Source organism: Pollicipes pollicipes, unplaced genomic scaffold, assembly GCF_011947565.3.
Source record: "Pollicipes pollicipes isolate AB1234 unplaced genomic scaffold, Ppol_2.1 Scaffold_5724;HRSCAF=6776_pilon_pilon_pilon, whole genome shotgun sequence".
Lineage (NCBI taxonomy): Eukaryota > Metazoa > Arthropoda > Thecostraca > Pollicipedomorpha > Pollicipedidae > Pollicipes > Pollicipes pollicipes.
In genome coordinates, this window is record NW_023596746.1 from 18,374,210 (window position 1) to 18,384,591 (window position 10,382).

The following is a 10,382-nucleotide window of genomic DNA, read 5'->3' on the forward strand; positions in this document are numbered from 1 at the left end:
TCTCTCTGCCGCCCGCGGCGACCAGGTCGCGTCTCCCGGAGACTGGCTCTCTCTGCCGCCCGCGGAGACCAAGCCACGTCTCCCGGAGACCGTCCCTCTCTGCCGCCCGCGGCGACCAAGCCACGTCTCCCGGAGACCGTCCCTCTCTGCCGCCCGCGGCGACCAAGTCGCGTCTCCCGGAGACCGTCCCTCTCTGCCGCCCGCGGCGACCAAGTCGCGTCTCCCGGAGACTGGCTCTCTCTGCCGCCCGCGGCGACCAAGTCGCGTCTCCCGGAGACCGTCCCTCTCTGCCTCCCGCGGATACCAAGGTGCGTCTCCCGGAGACCGGCTCTCTCTGCCGCCCGCGGCGACCAAGCCACGTCTCCCGGAGACCGTCCCTCTCTGCCGCCCGCGGCGACCAAGTCGCGTCTCCCGGAGACCGTCCCTCTCTGCCGCCCGCGGATACCAAGGTGCGTCTCCCGGAGACCGGCTCTCTCTGCCGCCCGCGGCGACCAAGCCACGTCTCCCGGAGACCGTCCCTCTCTGCCTCCCGCGGATACCAAGGTGCGTCTCCCGGAGACCGGCTCTCTCTGCCGCCCGCGGCGACCAAGCCACGTCTCCCGGAGACCGTCCCTCTCTGCCGCCCGCGGCGACCAAGTCGCGTCTCCCGGAGACCGTCCCTCTCTGCCGCCCGCGGCGACCAAGTCGCGTCTCCCGGAGACTGGCTCTCTCTGCCGCCCGCGGCGACCAAGCCACGTCTCCCGGAGACCGTCCCTCTCTGCCGCCCGCGGCGACCAAGTCGCGTCTCCCGGAGACCGTCTCTCTCTCTGCCGCCAATAGCCGCGGTAGCTCATCAGGCCCGTATCGGGCGCATCAGCCCCACCATCGCGCGCGAGCTCAGTCTCGCCTCAGCCCGCGGCCGGCCCGGCTGAATATGCACACTGTTCCTGTAATTGAAAGGCTCTCGCGGGAGACGGTCAGAGGCAGAATCAGATTATAACTGCAGCTCTGTTGTTAGAGCGGAAATAGCCCCGGCACTAAGACGCTTAGCGGTACGCGTGTGCGTCTGAGCCCGCTGCCGCAGAGCGTTTCCTTCTGACGTGCACCCGGCTTGGCTAATGGGTTGTTCGTTGACTTCGCATGGAGTGGGGCGGGCGGGCGGGCGGGCGGGCGGGTGGGTTGGAGCAGCCCTGTCTCCTTCCGGCGCGCGCTGGAAGCTCGGTCGCACCCGCCCGCCGTCTGCGGATTTGAACAGAGTCGTTCAATCGCACTGGAACAGAGCATATGAACGCGTACGTGGGCGCCGAACTGCCACTAGCTCGCGGCGCGATGGACCACGGGTCGGGATCTCCCCAGCTCACGAACCTGGGAATGGGCAAGAGGGCATCGGAAATCGCTGGATGGAGGGTGACCTGATTGCTGAATGGGCCCGACCTCCCTGCCTATTAGCGGTTCTCTCTTCATCGCTCCCGATAACTGGAAGCAACCGATCCGAGCAGACAGGTATGATTGTGGCATGAGGGCCGGCTGGGGATGAGCTGAATGCGTTAGCAGCCGAGAGCTTTCCAGAAGGACCTCGGCTCTGATTCACGCGATTTGAGAACCACGAAATGAAGGGTTGAAGCGCGCTCTGTGAACAGCTCATGGCGGGATGGTACGCACCCGGACTTGCTGAGCGGACCGGGTCGCGGTGATCAGCCTCTTCGCACGCCGGGCTCACGCATGAGACTCGGTGATGGCCCACCAGGCTGCCACAGCAGCGCTCCCGCCCCCTCTTCCTCGCAATCCGTGTATCCGAACGATTCGCTGAATTCGGGTTTGCGTTATTAATTTGGTTCGGATTGTGGTTGCCTACCCGATTTGGATTGGCATTCGGATTTTTGATTTTGGTGGTCGACCTATATGGTTGGGAGCTACGACTACATATTGTTTGGTATTTTTAGCATCCAGCTTTCTACAAATTTCTTCTGCGTTACTGGACGAAGTCACCTCAGTTATCTCCAATAATGTAGCCTCAGCAGCACAATGATATTGGACTTCACTGAAATGCGGAAGCTTTTTATTTGGAAGACGGTAATATTATTATCTATGGCTGATTGGCTCTGTCGGCTTGAAATGGTTTCATGCACGGATGTTTGCGGGCAAGTAATTTCACTAGCATGGTCAGGAATTGTGTTTACGTTGGTGGGGAAAACGCGCCGAACACCGAGCAGACATGTCCCCCCACGGATGCAAGCCCAGTGATGCACAGCGAACACCGAGGATGCTTCCACAATGCCACGGGAGTTGCCATACATGGTATTTCACTCATCTGGCGCACAAACCTAATTTTGAAGCGTTTTGATGATTTTTTACTCTCGACTTGACCTGGCTGACTAGATAGCTCAGTGGTGTGGTGGTGGTCTCGTGTGCAGAGGAGCCTGGCTCGAATCCTAGTCGCTCTACGGAGAAAATTCAGGTTGTAACGTGTACCCAGTCAAAAACCAAATGTCACTCAGCCTTTCTGAGGAGTCAATATGACCTGACGACACGCAGAGAGTTATCTGGCTGAAGCGGTGCATACATACTAGTAACACATCAGACGTGAACGACAGGCCAAACATTTGTTCTATCCAAAAATTGAGATGTTCGAATATGACCATTTTCACTCTTGCCTACGTAACTGTTAGCTTGTGCGCGCAATGGTATCGGGCCTTGCTAACACTTTTCCCGGGGCTTTGTTGCCAGGTGCCCAAATCGCGCTGCAGCCAAGACCCGCCCACAAGCCGGGAACCGTGCAACTTCGTGGCCTGCCCCAAATGGTACCAGGGCCCATGGTCGGTGGTAAGTCCAGCGCCAGTGTTACCGAGGCCCATGGTCGGTAGTAAGTCAAGCGCCAGTGGTACCAGATCCCATGATCTCAGGTAAGCCCAGCGCCAGTGGTATCAGGGCCCATGGTCGGTGGTAAGTCCTGCACCAGTGGTACCAGGGCCCATGGTCGGTGGTAAGTCAAGCGCCAGTGATACCAGATCCCATGATCTCAGGTAAGCCCAGCGCCAGTGGTATCAGGGCCCATGGTCGGTGGTTAGTCCTGCTCCAGTGCTTTCAGGGCCCATGGTCGGTGGTAAGTCCTGCACTAGAGATACCAGGGCCCATGGTCGGTGGTAAGTCCAGCGCCAGTGGTGCCAGATCCCATGATCTCAGGGAAGTCCATCTCCAGTGGTACCAGGGCCCATGGCCGGTGGTAAGTCCTGCACCAGTGCTTTCAGGGCCCATGGTCGGTGGTAAGTTCCTGCACCAGTGGTGCCAGATCCCATGATCTCAGGTAAGTTCATCGCCAGTGGTACCAGGGCCCGGTGGTCGGTGGTAAGTCCAACGCCAGTGGTGCCAGATCCCATGATCTCAGGGAAATCCATCTCCAGTGGTACCAGGGCCCATGGTCGGTGGTAAGTCCAGCGCCAGTGGTGCCAGGGCCCATGGTCGGTGGTAAGTCCAGCGCCAGTGGTACCAGGGCCCATGGTCGGTGGTAAGTCCAACGCCAGTGGTGCCAGATCCCATGATCTCAGGTAAGTTCATCGCCAGTGGTACCAGGGCCCATGGTCGGTGGTAAGGCCAACGCCAGTGGTGCCAGATCCCATGATCTCAGGGAAGTCCATCGCCAGTGGTACCAGGGCCCATGGTCGGTGGTAAGTCCAGCGCCAGTAATACAGGCCCCACGGCCGGCGGTAAGCCAGCACCAGGGAACATGGAGAAACCTTATGTTGAAAAGGAAAGGATCACTGACAACAATATAATAGCAGTGAAATCCGCTGTTTGGGTAACTAGAAATTGACATATATATGGCCTCGGCAAGAGCAATTGTACATGACAAGGGGACACGCATTGATGTCAAGGCAATGCTCATAAGACTTAGAGCAGTCGCCATGCGCTTGCCATTCCACGTTATTTAAGCATGAAAATAGTCGCAGATGCTGGGCTGCTGCCGTTTGGGCCAGTTTGGAAGTGCTATTTTAAATTTTAGTAGAAACAATCTCCCAATTTCGAGCATTGCAACCTCTCATTTGTAGTTCAAAAGGTATACTATGGAGGATAGCCGGGACGGGAGCGATCTCCTCTGGGGTATTTGATGAGAATGCAAAGCCGCGTATTCCGATGCACATCGCACTTTATTCCACATTTAGGCGATGCATGCATTGCTCTCCAATAACATCACCGTAATACCACCCCACTGCTCGCAGTCAAGACTTTTTCCATCTTAAGTTTCACCACGAAGGCGCTCTGCTGCTGTAAAAAGGTGATGAGGGTGAAAAAGTATTGGGAAACGGTAAATCCGCACTATGCAAGTAACGAGCAAAACACTAAACATGGCGCTCCACTTAAAATGAAAATGGTTCGGAAATCTACTTTACTGTGACCTTTTCCAATACGAACTGTTACTGGTCACGCACGATATGTATAATCAGGCCCAAAGGCACGTGTCGTATTGTGCTATCAATATTGATAATTGACAGTGAGGCTATTTTTTCCTTCCAAACGCGCAGAACACACCACATCGTGAGTGGCGTTTGTGTTTTGTGCGTGCCCTCGTAGATAAGCACGTTCTGCCTCTACTGGAAGCCAAATGCTCGAGAAGTCCGGAGGGAGATACTTACTGTTTACTGGGCTGTGCCACGCTCTGTAATCCGTTTAAGGGTTTTCGGGCTGTCGGGTTGCTGGACCCGCCCGGGAGTTTGCGCTCCGTCTGTAACAATTAGGTGAGCCAATTGTTGTATGCAGCCCAATGCGAAGATCGTGGGGGGCTGCAAGGCGTGCTGGTCTTGAAGGGGTCTGCTGCTCCGGACCTTCATGTCAAAACGCGCACCGCTTCGGGTAGTCCTCCAATCAGGCTGATATGCTAAGTGATAGATGGTGACTGATGTGCCCTCCAATCTGACACAGTCGCGGGCGGGCGCTGACGTGGCCGCCGTCTCGTCCAGCCGCGGTCGATGTCTCCGGCCCCGGCGACCCGGTCGGCGGTCCGTTCCGGGGTCGGGGCGCCGGTTCCGAAGCCGGCGACGCGGCGCCCCCCATGGGGCGTCTCTTCCTGCTTGGCGGGGCGGGCTGGGCCGCGGGTGGTCCAGAGCCTACCCCCGCCCCCGGCGCCGGCGCCGACGCCGACCTCTGATCCGACACACTCAGACGACGCCTGGCGTAGCTGCGGATCGACCCACATGACACCACTTAGTGGTGTCGCTTAGTGGTGTCACGGGTTCAATGGGACAACGGTGCTCCCCTTGAGACACCGCCTGCGAACGACATGGCGGACGAGTCGGACCCTGTTACCCCGTGCTGACCTCGGGCCCGGCGGACCGTGGACCCTGACCTGAAGCCGATCTTCACGACCGGCTACTCGGCGCTGCCTCGCCCTGCGCTGCCATCAGGCTGGTCTCGCAGATCTGTTGCAGACGAGATACATTATATCCACGGCGTCGTATTTACCCGGGAGGATCGACACATGTGATGTTGGGTTGTTCACAGCGACTCTGGCGGAACGGAAGAGCTACCTACCGTTGCACGCATTTTTTATGTCAAGATGGACCGTATGCATTCACCTCAGCAGAGGAGATGACTGTGTAGAAAGTCAAAATAGCGAAGCTCTTGTGCAGACACTTCTCAAGTACGTGGGGTCAGAGATGTTCTCATGTTCTCATCTACTGGCCGCCCACGTTGGCCGAATAGTGATGCTTAAAACCTTTCGTGATTTTTCCCTCACCAGTGCCTGCGGTACCTTTATTCTGGCTGGGCCCTGAAGTGACAATTAAAATGAAATTCACACGACTGCATGTGCGTTTATTGAGCCAAACCTGTAAAAATTTGATCAAAACGGGTCCCCGCTGAGCCGAAGATAGATCGTAGGAGAATCCATTGAGGAGTTATCGGTTCCGGTTCTCCGCGAACAGCTACAGAGACATCGATCGTGATCAACGAGTTCGGCTACCCGCATACATAATGCATAACGTTTTGCGTGTTATTCATGCATACATGTATGCATGGTACACATTGATGCAGAGGTATACAACGGTTGCATCATAACTAATTATCTGGTTGTTGTAAACGTCTTGGCAGTTGCGTAAACGTATCGAGTGCAGAGTGTGTATTGAGTTGTAGTGGTTTTCAAGTTTGATACATGCCCCGTGAAACAAGTCACATTTTGAAAGGAATTTCCTAGCCGAATCAACTAAGGATATAGCGCAGCCCTTCAACTCGCAGAATTTAATCAACGGTGTTCTCCGTTGAATTACTCAGTGCTATTTGCTATGCCGAGGCTTCAAAAGCTTGATTTTGCCTCGTGCTACAGGCAGAGGCTCGGCAACAAATGAAATTATCAAGTGTGGCTGCTGGTGCTGTTTCATCGCGCAGCCGTCGCTCAGGGTGAAACAAATAATTTCGGAAAGTTTGCCATCTGCTTGCCAAGAGTGTCTGAAGTTTACTGAATCATCGGAGAAGAATGCTTCAGATTTTTCGTCATCAATCCGTTCAGATTTCCGACGCAGTTTGGGGCTTAACCCTCAACCGGGCGTGTGTTTGGTGGTATCAGTACCAGTAGCAGTATCAGTAGATTGGAAACCCTCCACATAGTGGCTATTACGGTTTCAGGTCATACAGGCGCAGTATAAAAAGGCATACACAAAAGGTATAGACCAAAATGATACCAACAGTGGTCGAAGAGCTAAAACAGGCCCATCAGTGCACTGCGGGCTGGACCAGATCGGTGGTCAGTGGATAACATAACAGCGCGTATGTTTCTCGGGTTGAAAACAGCGGCGCTTGAGACAAAAAGCGCGCGGACATTGTGACGCGCACCGTCCTCCTTCAGCGCCCCAAGCACTTAAAATCACGTCGCGGTGTGCCACCGTGACCTCGATCTTCAGCCATCCCAGGGAACTTAGAGCCAGAGTTTTATGATGGCGCTTTTTGGAACCGGCAATTACTCTTGGAGCAAACTTGATTGCTTTTTTGAACTTTGCATTGTTGACTGTCTCCCCCGTTGCACACACTGAGACGATCTGAAGTAAAGGAATGACATAATTGGTACAGAGAAACGAGGATGCCGCTGTATTTTTCACGACGTTCGAGACATGGGCACGCCGCGACAGACCGGAGTCAACTATGCCGCAGATAATTTGGATACTGTTTGAAGCAGGCTCAGTCGAACTGCTAACTTCAAGTGGAAGTCAGCTGACTTTTTAGCGTTTTGCTTGGATCCCACGAGTATAGAGGCAATTTTTGTTTCGTTCATTTGGAGAGGATCGGTACTGAACCAGTTCTGAATCTCACGCATGGCAAGTTCTCGTCTGGTTTTGAGGTCGGCGAGACCCGTTCCGTTAGGGCGCGCGCAGTCCACGTGCATGGTTTCGTTAGCGTAGGAGATGAGGCGGCCATGAGTCAAGTTTCTGTGCAGATCGTTGGTAACAAAATTCAACAAATTGGACCGGTGATCGAGCTCTCAAGTCCACTGCATGGCATGGGGTGAGTGGGCCGTCCTCCACGCACAACCTGCCCTCGACCACTCAAACAGCTCTTAAACCATCCCGCATCGGTAACGCCATAACAAAACAGCTTGGTGAGGTGGACGTGGTCGACGCTATCGAACAACTTTGACAAATCGATCGTCGTTACCGACGATACGAGACCGCCGTCGTTGTTGGTGGCCAGACGTTCGACTGCGGGGAGCATGGCATCCTCGGTCGAGTGGTGCGTCCTAGAGACACTAGGATGATGCAGCTGTCCTGTCGCGTTTAACACTCCGTTAGCTGTGTGCAAGCTAATAACACTTGGAGGGGGTTCTGGAATAAGTTTCGAACCGTTACACGTAGTCCCAGCAAATTTGCGGTGCCAGTCATTGGATCCATCTGGTACATTGCAAACGGAACAGCATTCAATGTTGACTGGGGTCACGGCGGTTCGTGACGTGATCAATAAAGGCTTGGCTGGCTTCTCACACGGACCAGTTCGCAGCATCCTCTATGGTTTTAGGCCGTTTCGGTGTGATTTATGGGCTGGTTTGATTGCGCACCAGTGATCGCAGTAGTCACGAGGTCGCCTTAGGTCACCGGCATACGTCATGTGCGTTCAAATCGCGGATGTTGAGCCGGAGCGATGTGAGCCGCGTATTTGTTACGATAGGGGAGCTGACAGTAATAACTAATCGCTACCGCCGGTCTCGTGGAGCAGGAAAAATGAACTAAAGCATGTGAGGGGCTGACTGTACCCCGACCTGACCTTGCCTTGACCGCATCCCATCTTGACTCTGAACCTGTTTGAACGTTATATTATGATCCTGCGCGCATGAACATGCTGGTTTGTCTGGTGCCATGTCCAGAGTTCGACAATATTATAACTGTCCGTAGAGTGTTTTGCAGCGGTTTGATGATTGTGATGTTTGTAGGGCATTTTGCTTGATTTTTTACCTCGTCCGTGACTTGTCGGGTGTCAGGTCAACGATTCCTGGATGAAAGTGACTGGAGGTATCGAATCCCGCTTTGTCTGTGTCCGATCCAGCGATTAGACCCCGATATAACAGTTGGGTTTCTCCCGTGCCGTCCAGCCGGCCGCGTTTGGCGGCATCTCCCAGCCAGCGTCGGCTCAAGAGACGTAGCATTACCGGTCAGTCGATTTGATTGCCCCCCTCCCCCCCCCCCCCATTGTCCGAATCTTCCGCGGACATCCCGCGACTACTAAAGTGGCATTTCAGGAAAGTGGCGTTTTAAACGGACGACGAAGCCGCTGAATGGTGGCATCCATCTGCTGTTTTGTTCCTGCCGCCGTCTGAGTCGACGCCGCTGGGTTTTCAGTTCAGAAGGCGGGGCCGTCGCGTCGCAATCCAGAGAGCCGAGCCAGCTGGACCTGAGCTCGTGCAGTCGAGCTCAGCCAACGAGCCCGTTTAAACCAGCCAGGCCCGTTAGTCGGAGCGCTTAGCCCAATGGCATCCGAGCGGCCATTATTGCGTTGCCTCCATCACAACGACCGAATCGATGTCACCCGACTGTAAATTCTTATCTTTAGTGTCTCCATTTCATCTAATCTGGAGTGTTCGTGGCTTTTCCTGCGCTCATTTGTTTCAGTCGTTATTTTCTGTGACAGATCTCATTTGTTCGGAGAGGACAAATCGGTGGCGTGATTGGGGCCGTGGCCGCGGAGCTGGCGGCCGGCCGGGGTGGCGACACGACGGGACGGGTCACGCCGTCGGCTCTGGCTCTGGTCACGCTGCTGGGACCGCGACTCGGGCTCCAGTCACGCTGCCGGGGCCGCGACTTTGGCTCTGGTCACACTGCCGGGGCCGCAACTCTGGCTCTGGTCACACTGCCGAGGCCGCGATTCAGGCTCCGGTCATATTACCGGGGCCGCGACTCTGGCTCCGGTCACAGTGCCGGAGCCGCGACTCTGGCTCTGGTCACACTGCGGATACCGCGACTCAGGCTCTGGTCATGCTGCGGTGACCGCGACTTTGGCTCCGGCCTCACTGTCGGGATCTCGGGCTCTGGCTTGACTTTGGCCTGCATGCCAAAGAGATGTCAATCGAGTTGGACTTAACAAAGTGCCGTTAGTCATAACTTCATATTTTCAGATATTAATTTGATTCAAGCATACATTTTCATTAACGTTAACCCGTCCATTGTTCTATACAGAAAGTATGTTAGTCGACTCTGAGTGAAGCTCAACAGGCCGAGATACTTCTAAACCATTAAATTTAAATCATCATATCATCAGTGACTGTTGAAAGCGGAGGATGAGATCAAAGAAACCTCGAAGAAATGGATATCTCTGTGTGATGTTTTAATGCAGTGTTTCAATGAGATTTGGTTAGATCCTGCTCAAAACATTAATATTTAATGTATTTTTATTCTGTGCACACTATCACAATTCTATCATTCTTGCCTTGTAATGAAGTATATTAATATATATATATATATATATATATATATATATATATATATATACGTATATACCACATGCATGTCCATGCGCCAATCAGGCGGTCAAATGGACCAGTTCTTCAACATTCGCTCCCTCTAAATTAATGGGCTGATGCGACAAACTCGTGTTATTCTCTGGGCTGTGCTGCCCGCTGAGGTGGCCTTTTGCTTTGTCCCAGGCATTGTGGATATTCATAGACGATACTCCATTCAGCAAAGCTCCACCACGTAACCTTTATAAAGGCAAAAGATTCTCATAGACATCGCAGCTGTTGCGGTGTATGATGCATTTTATGGGGCTCGTAAGGTTTTAGTTGCCTGGTTGCGTGCATATAACTTGTTATGGCTGTTTAGCGAATGATATCAAAGTATCCGCAAGCAAATGCAGCCTGAGGGCAAATAAAAATCGTTGCAGGGTAGCCATTTTAGCCGTCACGCGCTGGGTCCAAGCCGCTTGGTCATCCTTGC

The 10,382-nt window shown here is 54.0% G+C and overlaps 1 protein-coding gene across 1 annotated transcript in view; it reads left to right on the forward strand.

Annotated features, from left to right (window-relative positions):
- The window catches only part of LOC119102762 (papilin), an 82,129-nt gene extending 72,692 nt beyond the window's left edge, over positions 1 to 9,437 (forward strand). The window contains exons 8-9 of the mRNA XM_037226217.1: positions 2,707 to 2,802; positions 9,417 to 9,437. Of these exons, the coding sequence (XP_037082112.1) occupies positions 2,707 to 2,802; positions 9,417 to 9,437 (117 nt within the window). The remainder of the gene's footprint in view (positions 1 to 2,706; positions 2,803 to 9,416) is intronic.
- The last annotated feature ends 945 nt before the right edge of the window (positions 9,438 to 10,382 follow it).